Raw genomic sequence first — 19,460 nt, 5'->3', positions numbered from 1 at the left:
TATATATATATAGTACTGGTAAGTAAACTTTTTATTGCCCTTAGTTAACAGCACCATGCATATAATATTCATGAGTTATCCTTCAGTCATGTCTTGAGACCCACATGAGGTGGTGGTCTTTTCCTGCAGACATACAGCTTTCTGCAAGTAATCACTTTTCCCCCCACTATCTGCAGAATATTTCTGTATTACACCCTGTAAGGTTCTGTTGACACGCTGTGTTGACACTAGCCAATGACAGCTGAAGGCTTTGAATAAAAAAAATCAGTTCATTTGTTTGTTTAATAATATATTTTGATCCAAAGTTCTACTTATGGGCTAATTTGTAATGTGACTTCCCTCACCGCAGAGCACATGCACAGATGGGCATTTTATTTTAGTTTCGAACTTATTTTTCCTCTTTGTGTGGGCTGTGACATGTTTATACCCAGCACCTGACATTAATYTTGGCAAATAGGGCTCCAACAGTGTGTCTGTCTAAAGGAGTGACATTCTTCTCGGCTGAAGCCACTCTGTGCCATTTCTGCAGAAAGAAGCAGGTGGACTTTTGCCCTTAAGTGCTTAGTTTAGACTCTTCCACAGTCATTTATACAGTTGTAAACTCAAATCAGCTGCAGACACAACAACACACCTTTTTGTTGCTGTTTCTGAATTTTTCTTTGGTTTCAGCTTTTCCTAATCAATTGGATCTGTAAAAGGCATGCAGCACTCAAAGGTCAACAACCAATCAAATGTGTCTTTGCTGGGACTCACCAGCTTCTTAATGACATGAATCAGCTTTTTTTATCCTTTTACACTCCTGGTTCTACTTGGTATCAAAAAACTGCTGCTCAGAATAGTTAATAAGTGAAGGCCACATGTTTAAGTATTCAAAGCTCTCTCATCCTCTTAGCTCTCTTTGCAGTATGTCATGCTGGTTTCCATCAGAGGGCCTGGTCCAGTGTTTATTTCTTTATTTATTTTCACCATCAGAAGAGTAAGTTAGTCATATAAAGAATATAAACAGATGTTGAAAGAAAGACGAGTGTGGGGGAAGAAGAAAAGGCTACACCGTACTCTGAGCTTATGTCCTTCAGCATATTTTAAAAGTTTCGTCCTCAGTTCTTTCATTTTCACACAGCTTGACTTTACTTGTTTGGAGAACTTTGACTCCCCCTGTGGAGATGCTTGCATGTCTGTACTGTACGTTCCACAAACCCCACCTTTCTGATGGTGGTGTGCCTTTTAGGCTCCCATTAAGCTGTTTACTTATTGGGAACATGACTTTTCCAGTGTWTCTTTTTACAACCCTTTCTCTTTTAACCTCATAACTTCCTATAACTTTTCATCTCTCCATCTTTTTCGTCCTTCACTTTGTCCTTTTCTCTCATTTCCCAACATGTGCCACACCTTCATCTCCTCCTCTCTATCTCCACCGTTCAGCTTTATGACTTGGGCTCCCCGGCTGACTACCAGTCCAGCTCTCCGGGCTGCCTGACCACAGACAGCAGCTGCGTCAACATGGGCTATCCGTCCTGTGGCCACCGTGGTCGCTGTCACGGTGAGTGGGGGTCCTTCAGCTGCCAGTGTGTTGCCGGCTACATGGGCCACCAGTGTGAAGAAGGTAAGCCAAGCCTTTCTTAGACTCACACATTTCATGAAGCTATGATGTTTCTGACTGTACGGTGTCCAAGAACAAAGACTAAACTAGAAGCACTCGGAGAGTGCAAACCTCCGCCAAGGCCAATTTCTCCCATCCTGTAATAGAGTTAATGTGCAAAAGGAGAGATGGAAACACATTTGCCGAATAAGTTCTGACGTAGTGAACATTTAAGCAGGCAGTAYGCAAGGGATTTTATCCCRGTGGARTCCAATGTGAAAAAAAAAGTCAGACTTGTCACCCGACATCAATCATATACAAACTGCTCTCGGATTAAGCTGTAAATCATCTGTTTTATCCCCTTTTATTGTTTGACTGTCTTTATAAACTGCTTCCTGTTACAGTCGGCTCTGGAAGCAAATGTTGTTTTTTTTTAAACGAGTGATTGAAGCAAAATACAGCGTGTGAACGCTTTCAGCACAAACACTCCCACAAACTTCAGGGCAATCACACAATAAAGTTTTTACATGGAGGGGGTACCAGCAGCTGTTCTGAACAGTGTAGGTTTGGCTTGGCTGCAACAGGACCCTCCTCCCGCAGTCGGTGTGTCCTGTTATTCCCGTAATGTGAAGAGAATCGCATTTCTTTTTGTACATCTCCAGACAGCATGTAACATCGCCAGAAGTAGTTGATAACAGAATAATCAAAACTTTCCTGATAGTACACATACTGGGATGTGTAGTCCCAGCGAATTAGCGACTTGTACTTCCTGTTTCCTACAGGCGTGCGTCTGACGTAATGACACTGCGTAGACTGGCTGATTCGCTCGAATTAAAAGAAAAAAAATCCTGTATCCACACCGTGATCCGGAACATGACCATAATTTAATGGTGTGTTCGTTGGGCCAGTACCCACGTGGTAAAAATGTCATGACAATCCATCCACAAGTTTTTGAGTAATTTTGTCCACAGACAGAACGACAGACATACGTGACTGAAAACATTACCTCCTCCCCTTAGCGGAGGAAATAATCACGATTTTAAAGGACATGTACATGTTCATCACACAGATGCGTGATCTGCAGATGATGGAACTTTACAACTCTGGCCAATTACTTATCGTGTACAGTACACTGCTGCTCTTCTGTGCTTTCTTGACAGTAATAGTAAACAGAGCCATCTGCTCCTTGACATCCTGTACGCAGATGTTATGTAAAATGCATATACAGGTCAGTTGCCTTTTCCTTCAAGGCTTCTTAATTACTGCTGTATAATTTGTGTGTTTCTCAAAGAGCAGCACGTAGGCTCTCAGCAGCAGCCATATTAAGGATCCTCATGGCCCGGGGATGAACGCTCCCTGTGAGCTTGTCTGTGCTGGCCGTATGGTTGTGGAGGCGCTCGCTTTTACTGCAGCTGTTGGAGGAGACTGTTGGATTGAGATGGGATYTTTAATGATCCTGGTCCTGCACTGCACACATCCCAGTTTGAGAAGTGAACCTTAAGTGATGTTTTCTGCTGACCGAAGCACACTGTGCCCAGCTCCACAGTCCTGTTTTGCCACAGTCCTCTGCCTGTGAATGACACTAATTGACAGGGTTTGCTCACACGTACTACTAATTTTATAATAAGTGTGCCGTGCTGTCATGCAGTCATTATTCTTTAACAGTTTGAAAAGTCATTAAAACCAACAGGTGTCACAGAACAAAACATTCAATCAGTGATTTAGTGAGTGAAACAATGAGTAAATGAATGAACAAACAACAATTAATCACTTTTTTATTCATGAGATTATTCATGTTGAAGCAGCTAATTCTACACACCATGCCCAAACCAGGTCATTTGGCTGATCTTTGACAGCACATGAAACCCTCTTTGGAAAAGGAAAAAGTATTGTGGACTCTGGCTGTAACTTTGCAGGATGGAGCAGAAAAAAATAAACCAGAAAACAACTGTTATTGGCTAGTCGTGTTGAGATTTACTCCACAGATTACAACATYCTCAGTGTGAGTGAAGCTGATGAGTCGTTCTCTTCAGTATCTCTTTTTTCTGTCATCTTCAGAGGTTTCAATCACCACTCTTCTTTTTTTTTAAAGCAACTTCTCTAAAATTAGGAAGTGAACACTAAAACCTAATTATAATCTCAAATTCCATATAAACAGCTCCTAATAAATAGCAAACTGCAAACTGCTGGGATGTTCAAAAGCCCCTTGGATGTTTAATTGCATTCTCGATGAATTTCTGTTCAAACTGAACCTTTAAAGCTACTCAGCTCCGCCAGACTTTCAGTACACAGAGAAGAGGGGAAGAGGTTCGAAAATAATTGACAGAATGCTCCTTTCCACAAATATGAAGCAAGTTAGAGGAATAACTGATGAAAATGTAAGGTCTGTTCAGCCAACTCTGCTCCTCATGCCCAAAGTCCATTTCTAGAACCACAAAAAAAATMAATTCAGTCAGACTGATTGAGGTGACTCCACTTCAGTTTGATATCAGTAGATGAACTCAGAACATAATTCATTTAAAACATGACTCACCATTTGTCTAACATGTGTCTATATTTGTGTTCCAGAGGTCCCAGAGTACTCCTTTGATGGTCACAGTCACGTGCATTACCAGCTGGCATCGCCACTGCCTGCTCGAAGAACATGGATCCAAGTTATGGTTCGGACTCGTAAACACAGCAGCATCCTCTTCAATCTAATCTCCAAGGAGCAGACAGAGTACTTGCGTCTGGAGGTGAGTCTGCTATGTGATTACACGTGTGGGCACACTGAGATGGCAGACAGAGGAAAAGCAAATTTATCTCTATTTTCCATGTTTTTCACCACAGATTGAGCTTTGATTGTGTGGAGAGCAACAAAAGTTAAGTTTAATATTCTGTTTATGTGCAGTCTTGAATAAAGGAGAGCTCTCCATACCAAGTTTAAACTGAAGCCAGCCAAACAAAATAGCAGAAACGCAGCCTGGGGTGAGCCTGTCTGATCAATGCACTACATATTGTACTGACTTTCTGCAGTTGACTCTGATTTAAACACATATTTTTTACTCCTATTGACTGGCTTTTAATGTGGTGTTAAAACCTTTAAACCTTAATTTGTTATCAGTAATAATAGTAACAGTTTGTCATATCACAATATGACAGATTTCTCTTTTTTTTTCTTTCTCTGTTGATCTATCATACCAGACAGATTTAATCTCAACGTAACAAAGGTCATGAATTTATTTGGTGACAAATATGTAATATAAAACAATCAAATAATATGATTACTTTAGCCGTGGAGCCAGATTCAGGTTTTATTAAAGTACAAATCCAAGTCTGAATGCATTTGAAAAAAATATTGGGTTATTTTGTCTTAAGGGCTTCATTACTCCCACTCTTCCTCAGGACGTTCTGTTCGCACATTAGTTGTTCCTTCATATTTGTTCATTTGGCAGTATCCCCATTCTGTCTTGACTTGACTTATTTTCTGGAATCATGTCATATCGTTCTTGTCCTTTCCTCTAGCTGGTTCCTGTTTGTCACCCCACGCTGTGCCTGCATGTATTGATCAAACTTCAGGGTTTAAACTGATGATGATTACAGGATCCATACCACAGCTGCCATTAGAGCGCAACCTCTCCTGCAAACCCAGTCTGTCATCCATCTGTCTCCTCTTTCTGTTCATCCATTTCTACACTWCCTCCTAAATGTCATGCCGCTCCCTCGGCACAGCCACATGGGGAGCAGGTTCACATCATTTATCCACCATAAAAGTGCATTTATTCCTGGGTGCAGACAGCAGGGAAATATGTGAATCGTATGAAATAGCTCCCCCGCAGTGAAACACAGGAAGCTCTGCCTTTGTCTCTGCTAAAACTGTAAGCATATTGCTGCAAGGATTATGTTTTTCTCTGTAATAGCTCTGTTTGCTTTTAATCATAAGGAGGAATTAGTGGGACTTACTCTGGGGCTGGATACACACGCGATGTGTATGGAGCCCTTTGTTTCTCCTGTTTGTGTATGGCTTAATGGCAAAGTAAAGCATTTAACTATAATAACATTTTTAAGCACTGCACCACTTTCAATATCTTACAAGAAGTGATACCTTTGCAGAGAAAATAAGTCTCTGGAGAAGCCTGAATGCACTACAAATATTCAGACAAAATGAGTTGTGAACATTCACTTTTTACACTTTTCACATGGATTTCAATTTCCCTTCCAGAGTAATTGTGTTAAACTTTAATAATATCAGAAATAAATGAAAAACCATTAAGTCATATTACAAGGCTAGTGGATATGTAAAATTTTCTATAAATTATTATTATTTTTTCTATTCTGAGAATGGTTATTTTATGGTCAATCAGCTGAACATTCACTCTTAACAGCTTCACACAAGACATGTATAAGATATTGTTTAAAGAATCATACGTCAGATACCCACATACTTTAGTTTTTATGTTTTATTGTTTTATATTTGGTTTACTTCTCTAAACCATACATAGGACTGAACCACAGTTATTCCACATAGTTATTAATTAAGCTACATCATTGAGTGGGTTCAATTTCACAAAATGTAAATGATTTTGCAGGCTGCATTAGATGACACAACACACACTATATTGCCAAAAGCATTTGCTCACCCATCCAAATGACTGTGCACCAGTGCACAAAGCAAGGTCCATAAAGACATTGATGGCAGGGTCTGGTGTGGGTGAACTTGACTGGTCTGCACAGAGTCCCGACCTCAACCCGATAGAACAAAAATCCCAGTAAACACACTCCTAAACCTTGTTCTAGCTGCAAAGGTTGGACCAACGTCATACTGAACCCAATGGATTAGGAATGGGATGTCGCTTAAGCTCATATGTGAGTCAAGGCAGGTGAGCCAATAATCTTGGCAATATAGGTATTTAAAAAAATGTCTGCAGGTGTTTTATTATGTTGTGATGAACTAACAACAGAAATGGTTCTCAAGTTATTGTTTTTCCAAACCAAATGACTTAATAATTTTAGCTGAAGACCTCTTGTTCACCAATTGCAAGTCATTAACAAAGGTCTCTAAAGGTAAGACAAATAATCCTAATCTCAGATTAAGTTCTCAGATCCATCAGATTGACCTAGTGAATGTCATTATGTTAGGAATTGTCCTCATCTTGGAGAAATTAAAAGCTTTATTTATAAATGTATGTTTAGTTTTTATTTTGCCACTTTAAAATGATAACTGCCAGATCAATCAGTCATCTAGTTTTAGAATGGTACTATTTCAAATCTGGGTGTTAGCCCAGCAGCATTTTTTTAGTTCCCACATCAAAATAAATCATTAGAATGTGTAGATCTAAAAAATGAAGAACAATGGGGGAGGAAAGTAAACAATTTGCCAAAATGTGAAGTAGAATGGATCTGCTAATGACCTGTAAGGCTATAATTCCCAGTTTAAATAAATATATAAAAATACCTGTGTATTTATATGCACATTATTTTTGACTGGGACACTATTATTTTCTCATGAGAGGTGTGTAAATGAAAACATCATCTGCATGTCTGCTGTGCTGAAGTGCTGCAGCAGTAGGAGGCATCTGGAGGAATTTAGGTTTCCTTGATGTAAAACTGCTGACTCAAAAATGGAGTCACACACACCTTCCTACGCACAAAATGTATTGTTACTGCAAAGACGTATCTCACCGTTGAAAACATTCACATACAGTAAGCAGRGAGCTGAGCCAAATCACACTGCTCTGTTCATTTCTAATTGGATTTAAAATTAGGCAGCTGCATGTGTGTTTGGTTAAACTGTCCTGGTCCATTCTGAACATAATTAATACACAGAAAATAACCCACAGTGTTTCAGATAAGCTCGCTTGGAGTGGTCCAACTCCTTACCCAACTTAGTTAAGAGAAGAGCAGGACAGATATAGATAAAGAATAAACAGATGGGTGAAGGAGAATAGCTTGACTTTGCACAAAGAATTATTGACAAACAGCAGACATAAAAATGTGGGGTAGATAAAGTAACACTAACCATTTTGACAAGTTCCCCCTCCATTTTTTATTATGTTGAGAATAAATTGTAAAGTTAATGGTAGCCACCCACGTCCCCGCCACATCTCTTCTCCTTTGTCTCTCTTTCTTCTCATCTCAGCTCTCTGTTTACGTGGCGGCAGTGGCAGACAAAGATGAAGGGGGAAAAATTTATGCTCATTGGGACACTTGGAGGATCAGTTTGAAATTGAAATGAGGACGACCCACCCACCATCCTATCATTCTTAAAACAGCCTTCGGACATATTCAGCCTCTATCGTTCTCTCATCCTCATCCTTCCCCGGTTCCACCCTTCCTTTTCGCGTGAGTGAGTAGGAGCAGTGGGAACATGAATAATCCCACTCCCTCCACCCTAAAATAATTGAAAATAGTAGAAATACTTGTTTTTGGATTATTAAAAATATGATGTTATAATCAAGCAGCCAATAAAAATAATAATAATGACAACTTCTGGATTTTTTTAGTCATTTAAATGTTAATTACCCTTACATATGGGTGTAATCTCACAGACTGCAAACATATGAACAAATAATTTATTTGTTTATTTATTTTTCTTATTGTAAGCTTTTATCTACAGTATAAATTAACATTGGACGTATTTGTCTGTGCTCGTACACATATTTTCWAAAGAAATAATCTAAAATAGATTGAATTGTACGTCATTATGGGACACAGCCACATGTCTTTGTACAGGTCAAAACATGGCAAATTTAGGTTATTAATACTTTTTTTCCTGCCAACTGATGTAGTTTTCTTGATTCTTACTTGCTTTAGTATTCAATACATGGTCTCAGGTCACTTCTACTCGTCTTATTTACCTTTGTCACTTTGACCGGTGGAGACTCAATGTTTAATAGGGAGGCATGACAATAAAACTTAATTGAGGTGGCTTTATTTGGATTCTGCTGGTTACATGTTCACTGACACCATTACACAGTAAGAACTACAAGCTGGTTTTAAGAAATAAACATGATTTACACAAACCTAACACAAAAACAATAATTGGTACCAATAACTATTTATATAAATACAAATCATTACAACTAACAAATCTAAGGACGGTCACAGGAGTAAATCTAACAGCATAAATCTTCACRTCATTACCCCCTCCTATTATAAATGGTATGATCCAAGAGCTTTTAAACAGCACCTGGAGCATGTGTCTCCCTTTTACTACTCCACCCTATTGAGGAGACAAACCAGGAAAGGTAAGTGTTTGTTCTTAAACAGTTGAATTGTTAAACTTATACATTAAACAAACAGAAATTTAAGGAAACTAGTTGACATTTTCACTACTTTCTGTTCATACAGGAAGGATGGCCAGTCCCTCTGTTTAAAAAAAATGGTTTACCAGATGTCTAAACTCAACTAAAATAAAGAAATGAAACAATAAACATTTGTTCTGTAAATTAATTGCGCATAACACAATCCTATTTCATAAGAGATGGACCCCTGGTCTCCATCACAACCTTTAACTGCCTTTTGTCCTCTGTTTTATTATCTCCACACTGTTTAGATTGAACTACTGACTGGCCTTTAGAAAACCTGTTTCTTTTACTTTAGAATCGAATATTGCCTTTTTTGTTCCAATAAAATGTTTACTTCTTTGTAATAAAAATATGACAACTGTCACCTTGCTGGGCAAAAAAACACTCCACTTTAATACCAAATCGAAATAAAATGCTTATTTCCGCTGTCCTGAAAAATAACTCTGGCTAATAACTCAACTCTGTTTATTTTCATTGATGCACTCAAAAGTTTTCTGTCCGTTCGTCCGCTTTCTTCCACTTATCTGGGGTCAGATTACGGGGGCAGCAGCCTAAGCAGAGAGACCCAGACTTCCCTCTCCCCAGCCACTTGGGCCCAGCTCGTCTGGGGGAATCCCAAAGCGTTCCTAGGCCAGCTGAGAAACATAGTCCCTCCAGGGTGTCCTGGGTCTTCCTCTGGGCATTCTCCCAGTGGGACATGCCCGGAAAACCTCACCAGGGAGGCGTCCAGGAGACATCCTAACCAGATGCTCGAGCCACCTCAACTGGCTCTTCTCGACATGGAGTAGCAGCGACATCCGGGAGTCCCTACCGGATGACTGAGCTTCTCTCCCTATCTCTGAGGGTGAGGCCAGACACCCTGTGAAGGAAACTCATTTCGGCCGCTTGTATTCGCGATCTTGTTCTTTCGGTCACTACCCAAAGCTCGTGACCATAAATGAGGGTAGGAACATAGACCGACCGGTAAACCAAGAGCTTCACCTTCTGGCTCAGCTCCCGCTTCACCACAACAGACTGGTACAGCGCCCGCATCACTGCAGACACAGCACCAATCTGCCTGTTGCTCCTGCTCCATTCTTCCCTCTTTCATGAACAAGACCTTGAGATACTTAAACTCCTCCACTTGGGGAAGAACCTCCTGCCCTACCATTTTCCGGCTCAAGACCATGGTCTCAGGTTTGGAGGCACTGATCCTCATCCCGTCCGCTTCACACTTGGTTGCGAACTGCTCCAGTGAGAGATGGAGATCACAATCTGATAAAGCCAATAGGACCACATCATTCGCAAAAAGCAGAGATGTGATCCTAAGGTCACCAAAAAAAGATCCCCTCAACACCTTGGCTGCGCCTAGAAATTCTGTCCTTAAGAGTTAAAAAAAAAGATCCCCTCAACACCTTGGCTGCGCCTAGAAATTCTGTCCTTAAGAGTTATGAATAGAATCGGTGACAAAGGGAAACCTTGGCGGAGTCCAGCTCTCACCGGAAACGAGTCTGACTTACTACCGGCAATGCGGAACAAGCTCTGGCACCGGTCATACAGGGACTTAACAACCCATATCAATGGGCCTGGTACCCCATACTCCCCGAGTACCCCCCACAGGAGTCCCTGAGGGACACAGTCAAATGCCTTCTTCAAGTCCACAAAACACATGTAGACTGGTTGGGCGAACTCCCATGCACCCTCCAGGACCCTGCTGAGGGTGTAGAGCTGGTCCGCTGTTCCACGACCAGGACGAAAACCACACTGCTTTTCCTGAATCCGAGATTCGACTATCCGACAGACCCTCCTCTCCAGGACCCCTGAATAGACCTTACCAGGGAGGCTTAGAAGTGTAATCTCCCTATAGTTAGAACACACTCTGTGGTCCCCCTTTTTAAATAGGGGGACCACCACCCCGGTCTGCCAATCGGAGTGTTTTATGTGCTGCAGAACATGAACCTGCTGTAAAACAGCAATCATGCTGAGTCAGGCTTTATTTTTAAGAATCTTTTCCTGTTAAATAAATAAATCAAATCAAATCAATCCAGGGGAACTGCGCCCGATGTCCATGAGATATTTTAGTGTCGCGTCAACCAACGCAACCCCACAACATCCAGAGCCTTAAGGAATTCCTGGCGAATCTCATCCACCCCCGGCACCCTGCCACAGAGGAGCTTTTGAACCACCTCAGTGACCCCGACACCATAGATTGGAGAGTCCAACCCAGGGTCCTAAGTTTCTGCTTCCTATTGGGAAGACCTGTTGGTGGGATTGAAGAGGTCTTTGAAGTATTCTGCCCACCGACTCACAATGTCCTGAGTTGAGGTCAGCAGCGCACCATCCCCACCATAAACAGTGTTGGTGGCAAACTGCTTTCCCCTCCTGAGACGCCGGATGGTGAACCAGAATCGCCTCGAAGCCGTGCGGAAGTCTTTCTCCATGGCCTCTCCAAACTCCTCCCACGCCCGGGTTTTTGCCTCAGCGACCACCCGAGTCGCAATCCGCTTAGAATGCCAATACCTATCKGCTGCTTCCGGAGACCCACAGGCCAAAAAGACCTGATAGGACTCCTTCTTCAGCCTGATAGCATCCCTCACCGCCAGTGTCCGCCAGCAGGTTTGAGGGTTGCCGCCACGACAGGCACAACAGCCTTACGGCCACAGCTCAGGTAAGCTGCCTCGACAATGGAGGCATAGAACATGGCCCACTCGGACTCGATGTCCCCCACCTCCCCCGCAATGTGTTCAAAGTTCTCCCGGAGGTGTGAGTTGAAGCTTGTCTGACAGGAGACTCTGTCAGATGTTCCCAGGAGACCCTCACTAAGCCTTTGGTTCTGCCAGGTCTGACTGGCATCCTTCCCCACCAACGGAGCCAACTCACCACCAGGTCAGTTGACAGCTCTGCCCCTCTCTTCACCTGAGTGTTTAAAACATGTGGCCGCAGATCAGATGAAACAACAACAAAGTCGATCATCGAGCTGCGGCCTAGGGTGTCCTGGTGCCAAGAGCACATATGGACACCCTCATTCTTGAAGATGGTGTTTGTTATAGACAATCCATCACGAGCACAGAAGTCCAATAATAAAACACCGCTCAGGTTCAGATTGGGGGGTGGCGTTCCTCCCAACCACGCCTCTCCAGGTCTCACTGTCATTACCCACATGAGCGTTGAAGTCCCCCAGCAGAATGAGGGAGTCCCCGTTAGGAGCGCTCTCCAGCAGCCCCTCCAAGGACTCCAGAAAGGGTGAGTGATCTGAACTGCTGTTGGGCGTATATGCACAAATAACACATTCTCATGTCGACCTCGTAACATATTGATGCACGGTGGGTACCCCGCGCGTCTGTCCTTGCTGCCTGCAGCTTTTCTGGGTTGCGTCACAGGATTAACGGTTAACTTTAGGGTCTGTGGTTAACATGACGGATCAGGATTACTGGTTAACTTTAGTGTCTGTGGTTAACATATATAACATATTGACGCATGGTTGAGCATAAATATGTTGACGCTGGGAGCATGAGAATGGGCTCACACAAACAACAGTCAGGACCTATCCCCCCACCTGTAGGCAGAGGGAGTCTACCCTCTCATTCACCGAGGTGAAGAGTACAGAACAATGTACAGGCACCAAGATGGGGGGCAATAAGCATGCCCACTCCTGCTCGGCACCTCTTAGCATGGGCAACTCCAGAGTGGAAAAGTGTCCATCCCCTCTCGAGGAGACTGGTTCCAGAGCCAGAGGGGTGCGTCAAAGTGAGTCCAACTATATCTACTCAGAACCTCTCAACCTCACACACCAGCTCAGGCTGCTTCCCCACCAGAGAGGTGACATTCCACATCCCTAGAGCCAGCTTCTGTAGCCGCGGATCAGACCGCCGTGTTTTGAGGGTCTGTATCCCGCAAATGTTTTCCAAACAAACATTTTATTTTTTCCAACAATTAATTCCATATTGTCTAGATTTTGAGACAGATCCTTAATTAACTAAAATACCAATAAAACAGACAACTGGTAAATATGGAGTACGTGGACTATAAATTAGGTAAGATTGATTTGATTTGATTAAAAAAGTGTTAATTAAAGGAAACATCTCTTGGCGGTGTTGATCTGTGATCTAAATGACCGTTAGCTCAGAGAGATTTGTGGGATAGAGGCTAAATCAAATAAAACCCTTCAGCTAGTTTAGCTGCTGTACTTGCTAATACATCTGTGACACTTGCCAGATAGATGGCATGACATTTTTTAAAATGTTTTTTTTTGTAATAAATCTCAAAGTCATTACTACACTGAGCTGAAGGAATCCATAGCTCAGCAGCATTTTAACTCTGGCTGCAGTGCTGAAAAGAAACCTGCGGTGGTTCTTGTTCTCATTTGATGACTGACAATATTTTCAGGCTTATTGAAATTCTTCATGTGGGCTTGAAAAGGGGACAACTGAGCCTAAAAATCAATTAACTTCAGTTTTTTAAGGCTGTCATTTTCAAGAGCTGCACACATTTTAAAGTCACCAGCTGCAATCGTTTCATCTGTGTTCAGCATTAACTGAAACCACTGAGTAAAAAGCACAAAATTAAATTTTTAGAGGCAGAAAGTGAGGTTTATAAGGGAGTTAAACAAAGTGGAAGTGTGGGTTTGATTTACAGGTTTAAATGAGGAACTGCTTCCACTGCTTCTAAACCTGCTCTTCAAATGGATTTTTTCCTATAAGGACCAGTTTTCTCTAAAATGATCAGTAATCAAATTGTTTACTGAAGGACTCATAGACATAAGATTTAGGCTCGAATAAAACTTGAATCTATGTTGTTACTTTGTGAAGATAGACATACTGTGTTACTTTTTTTTTTTTTTTTTTTGCTTGGACATTGCATTATTGTTCAATTCATTCTGTTACCATAAAATGATTAAGTCTGGCTTTTTTTCTTGTGGTAAATGTCAAATCCTTTCTTTATATCTGACTATTTACTTCTGAAAACTAACTTTGCTAAATACTTTAATAATAAATGACTGAAGATTCAAACTTGTACAGTTTCAACTGAATCTAAAAAAAAGCTTTTTACATCTTTGTTTTGTTTTGCAGATTTTTCAGGGCCTCCTTTGTGTTTTCTACAATCTTGGTGATGGAGAGTACAACCTAACTCTGCCCAACTACCGCCTGGACAATGGTGAATGGCACGAGGTCTTCTTTGATCGTTATGACAATGAGATGATGCTGAGACTTGATGGTGGTGGAGGTCAACGGGAAGTGACAGGATCACGGGGCAGAAGTCGAGAGATCATTATTGATCCCTCTGCTGTGATGCTGGGAAACTCTTTTTCCTCTGGAATCAACAAGAGCTTCCAAGGTTGGTGTCAACTGTCTGTAGCTCCAATTAAAATCTTTGTATGGACTAAAGTGAAATTTTAGAGCTCCGCTAATCGTTGTCAAGAGCTGAGATCATGCTATAACAGATTTTGCCATTTATGTCATCATCACTGGTTGTTGTTTCTGTGCATCAGCCTTTTATTTTGGGAAACATCTTTCCAGATGCTAGTTTTTAAGAAAAATAAATAAATATGATCATTGAAAATGATGTGTGAGTATAAATTACCATATATTTGCTGTAGAGTTCCCTTGAGTCCTTTTGGGAATTTGTCTGCTGTCATTTCTGTAAGAAATTATTCTTCAAAGTGTCCTGGTATAGTTAGATAAAATAAAATATAGAAAGAAGTTGCTATATATATATATATATATATATATATAATATACTGAAAAGTTGTGTATAATATATGTTATAGTTGTGGAAACATTTGATATAAGTTATATGTTAGAAATATGTTGTTCATGAGTTTGAAATAAGTTATATGTTCACTGTACGTAACGTGTGAACTTCCCTGTTGCATATCTTTAACTTATACCCAACTTGTCAGCAACATGTTAATTTACATGCCAATTTTGTGCATGTTCAAAATGAATGTATAATGTAAACCTGCTATATAAATAAACTGGACATTGACATCAATCAATRAATGGGTTTAAATGAAAAAAATAGTAAGTATTATCACAGTTTACCTTTAAAAAATAATGGATCCATGTGTTCAGGCAAAAATTGATGTTTCTTTTTTCACTAATGGAGCAGCACTAACAGGGCACTGACAAATTACTAAATCAATATACTGTACATCAACAATAAAATAATGATACATACATTTACAWTTTTTAACTTATTTTTAAAGCAGAATTTATTTGCTTCAGTGAATGAGCCATCTCTTCTTCCTCCTCTACCTGGTGAGAACAGCTCCTGTTGTGCTCASGCTTTGCCTGGTAGCTTCAGCAGAAGAGATGCTTGTTTTAATTGCTGCTTAGCACACTCAGGTAGCAGATCAGTTCATAACAGATTTGTGAAAAGATGCAGTGGTGCTACCATGAGAATACTGTTTTCTTTAGTTAAATGGAGGCTGAGGAGTTGGCATGAAGCAAAAGAGGCTTTTCTTTTAGTTCATCCAGTGACTGTACCAAAAACAAAAATAAACTTACAATGGATCATGTAATTTTATATTTCACAATCTACAGCCTTTGTCGTTAGAGATTATTTTTATGAATGTCAGATTTTTGTTTCTGCAGTATCAGAGACATTCTGATAAAACATTTTTACTCAGAATAAAAAATAAACTGAAGTCCTGTAATACTGTAATCTCTCAAGAACAAAGGATTTTAGAGGTAAAACACTGTTTAATTTGAGTCTGTAGAAGCAAATGCCTGTAATATAGATTTTTTTTTGCTCCACCCTCCTTTTTATATGTTTTTCTTCAGGCTGTATGAGGGACGTACGCCTCAATGGTCGTTACATGCCACTGGACAGCCAGCCACGGGATGGGGTTTCCCAGGTCAAAGTACAAGGACTCTCCAAAGGATGCTCCTCTGACTCCTGCAAAAGGAACCAATGTAGCCCCCCCTTCACCTGTGTCGACTTGTGGAGAGTGCATGAATGCAGGTACACACCTGTGCACACACAAATGTAGCTGCACTGCCAAACTCACTCACACTTCAAGACTTCACACACACATGCATCATTTTCAGACAAAGACATGAAGGCTGACCTTTAAAACAATTTGTTGCCTTTGCAGTAACTTTTGTGTTTTGGTATGTTCCTTTTTTCTTTTTGTTTAGAGCKTTAGAAATATGCTTTAAAATGATCTGTTCCTAACCCTCTTTAGAATGAAGTAAAGCTACAGAAAAAAAAAWTATTTGATATAAATGTGTTAAATACTCTTCCAAACACTATGGGGCATTTAGTGAAATAATAAAGTYAGCCTGCAGGAAAATATGTCAGCTTTTTACAAACTTAGAGTGGAAAACCACAAAAGATTTGAAAATATCATGAAACTGTGTAAAAAATAATTTGGACTATGTCAATGTCTTTTTAACAAAGCTAAAACCAGAACAGAGTTCAACTTTAGCAATAAATAAATAAATAAATAAATAAATAAATAAATAAATAAATAAATAAATAAATAAATAAATAAATAAATAAATAAATAAATAAATAAATAAATAAATAAATAAATAAATAAAATCTGAATGACAATCTAATGTATGTGGATACTGTTTTAAATACAATTCCAGCTGTAATACATCAATAAATTATAGAGAATTGTGTTTTCAGTGCTACAGTTGTGTTCATGTTTTGGGATATTTTAAGTTTATTTGTGTTTACAGAAAATTAACTCAAATTGCCAATCAAAGAATCCAGAAATGTTGTGAATTCTATACTAAAAACTGCTTTGGTAAACAAAGTAAAGATTATTCACAAAGATTAATATAACTTTCCAAGCATTAAAACAAATCTATAATCAAATAGTCAGAGAGATTTAAAGAGGAACTACTTTGAATTAACAATGCAGTTTTTTAATTAAATATGTTGGTTAAAACATCATTTATCAAGCTTAACAAATAGGAGGTTTGGGAAATATTGGTGGAATCTTTAATTTAGGATTGCAAGCCAAGTTTTAAACTTCTGCTTTGTTTACTCACTGATAATCTAAATTAATCTCTTCARTGTTGAAGGGAAGCTGGTGTCTATCCCGGTAGCCAATAAGCTCGAAGCATAGTACAACCTGGACAGGTCAGAAGTCCCACCAGAGACATGAGACAGACACAACAACCTCTTCATTTGTTTTTCCTCCAACAGATATACTGTATAGTTGTGTAAAGATGTGTAAAATTCAATAGTCWAAAAGGATGTCATTTCTAAGTCAAGCATTTCATGTTAAAATCTCTCTCTCTCTCTTTTATTTTTTATTTTTGGACATTTTCTAAAAGTAAAAATGTGTTTTACTTTTACTATGTGTTCATGTGTGTGTTGTGTTTCCATCTGATGTAAGTAAAATAACTTTGCCTCGCTCAGTCCATTTGTTTAATAAAACGGACGGTCAGCATTAACAAGAGGATTTCTTTCCAAATCTGATCACTGTGAACCCAGAAACACTGAGCAGAGGAGTAGAGAGGCACACCCACTGTGTTTGAGATTGTGCTGAAAACACACACAAACACACAGTGCCCCGCTGTGACAGATCATTGTAAATTACAGGAGATATGGGCACTTCTGTAATAATGCCAATAACCGTGAGGTATCAGGATACTACACTGATTCCAGGGCCATGAATCCTTGCTGGGTAAGTCTAGTTGCAAATCTTGCCTTGGCAGAAATCACAGAATGTTTGGTAATGAAAGTCATTAAATGTGATGGAGAACTCCTGTCAAATTGTGTTTGAACAGTGGGTAGGATTATTGTCAGTCTAAAATGAGGCTCGCAGACTTCCAAACATCTAAACCAACATGTTCTCCTAATAATGAAGATGATGTTGTGCACCACCTGCTCGATGGCAGAATTATCTTTGACTGATAATCTTTGTGGAGGAAAGATGGATGGGTTTGATGCCCCGATGAGATTCAAACTTTTGCTTGATCAACATTTCACATGCATCACTGTATTTCGGCTGTTTAGCTTGTCAGCAGGAATGTTGCGCAACGAGGAGCCGTAGTGAGCTGCCAAGCCTCTCCTGTTGCACAGACTGAATCAAACAGTGCTCTTAGCCACATCCACTAATCTCAGCAATTTTTCTGCCATTGGAAACATCAGCCTCTAATCAGTCTGTCCAGCCTTCTAGCTTTTAATCTTGCTTCCCTCTTTTCCCCCCATTCTTCTGATCCACTCACCCACATCATCCATCCACCTTTTTCCCCCACAATGCTTTTATTCTTGCACTCAGCCTCTCCGTTTTGCTGTTTTTATGTTTGTATGACTCTCATCTTCCTCGCTACTGCTCACTTTTCTAACCCATTTTATCACCACACACACAGCCTACCTCTCTTTTTTTTCTTTTCATCATCTGAACTGAACCTTAGACGATGATTAGAGCAGTTAATGTTAGCGGTGAGTCCTCCAAACCCAAAAACGTACTCAAGATCTCAATCAACTCACTCTAGATGCCAAGAATGGTCTAAAATATGCACATGCAGAGTCATTCAGTTTAAAAAAAATGATCATTTGCATGTTCTYCCAACTAGCAGAAAGCAGTTGTAACGTTATTGCCAAGCAGTTATAGCTGAGGGGCCAAAAGAGCTGAAATAGTATTTTAATGAATCCTGCTTTGGCATCAGATCAGACTGTGAGTTTTGTATGTGTATCTGTCATAAAAAAAAATTGTCTAACACATAAACTGAAAGAAAGCAGAGTAGACAATTGTATTTGGTTTTATAGATACACAATCCTGAAAATTGCCTATTTAAATCACAGCACTTTAATTAGTGGAATTGTGAATTTAGGTCTGTTTGTATTTTAAGATGAAAAAGACAAATCAGACTTCAACAAAGTTTTTTTTTTCTTTTTGAATGARTAGCCRTGACCAACTTAATTATTTGTTTAGGGAAATCAATCAGTCCGTCAATCAATCCAGCAAGACAAATTGTTAGTAAACGTTTGATTGTCGGCAGATTCTGAGYTGAAATGTTATAGTACATCCTGTTGTAAAGCAATTGTTCAAATTGGAAGCATGAATCATGTGCAGAAAACTGATTAAGTTCTCGGCTGAATGTTTATTTTCAGGTATCATACTCCGAGCCTGTCTGTAGCTCTGGAGATCTGAAAACAAAATGGCAACGTCTCACGTGTTCTCACAATGTTTATAGGAAATCTGGTCACACCCCGGATTTGATGTCATACTAAACAAGGAAGTACCCCTAAAACAAGTTCTGCATTCCTGAAATGTAAAACATTATGCATTCACTGCTGGGGTGAGGCACGTGTTAAATAGAGAGTAGCTAATTATCTCACTATTTAAAGACAAAATATCAAATAGTGTGTTTATGTGAGGAGTTGTTGCACTGKATCAAGTGAACAGACTTGTTTTTTCTTGCTTGGAGGTGAACATAGCCTACCTTGACTCAAACCCTTCCCATTAGGCTGTCTTTTTTYCATTTTCTCTGTTGCTTTTCAAAATGCTTTTCTGTACTCTCCACTAGTGCACCTGCYCTGATGCAGCTCTCTCATACTGCATCAGGATGCAGCCACAGGTACCACATCCAGCGGGTAAAATAAGTATTGAATACGTCAACATTTTTTCTCAGTAAATATATTACTAGAGG

The 19,460-nt window shown here is 39.9% G+C and overlaps 1 protein-coding gene across 1 annotated transcript in view; it reads left to right on the top strand.

Moving 5' to 3' along the window:
• si:ch211-186j3.6 (neural-cadherin) overlaps positions 1-19,460 on the top strand; it is a gene marked incomplete in the record, with an annotated part of 280,048 nt that overhangs the window by 227,942 nt on the left and 32,646 nt on the right. The window contains 4 exon segments of the mRNA XM_014015180.1: positions 1,423-1,603; positions 4,148-4,314; positions 13,914-14,178; positions 15,627-15,807. Coding sequence (XP_013870634.1) covers positions 1,423-1,603; positions 4,148-4,314; positions 13,914-14,178; positions 15,627-15,807 — 794 coding nt within the window.

Source organism: Austrofundulus limnaeus, unplaced genomic scaffold (assembly GCF_001266775.1).
Source record: "Austrofundulus limnaeus strain Quisiro unplaced genomic scaffold, Austrofundulus_limnaeus-1.0 Scaffold124, whole genome shotgun sequence".
NCBI classification, from domain to species: Eukaryota; Metazoa; Chordata; class Actinopteri; order Cyprinodontiformes; family Rivulidae; genus Austrofundulus; species Austrofundulus limnaeus.
This window is presented reverse-complemented; position numbering and strand designations above follow the sequence as displayed.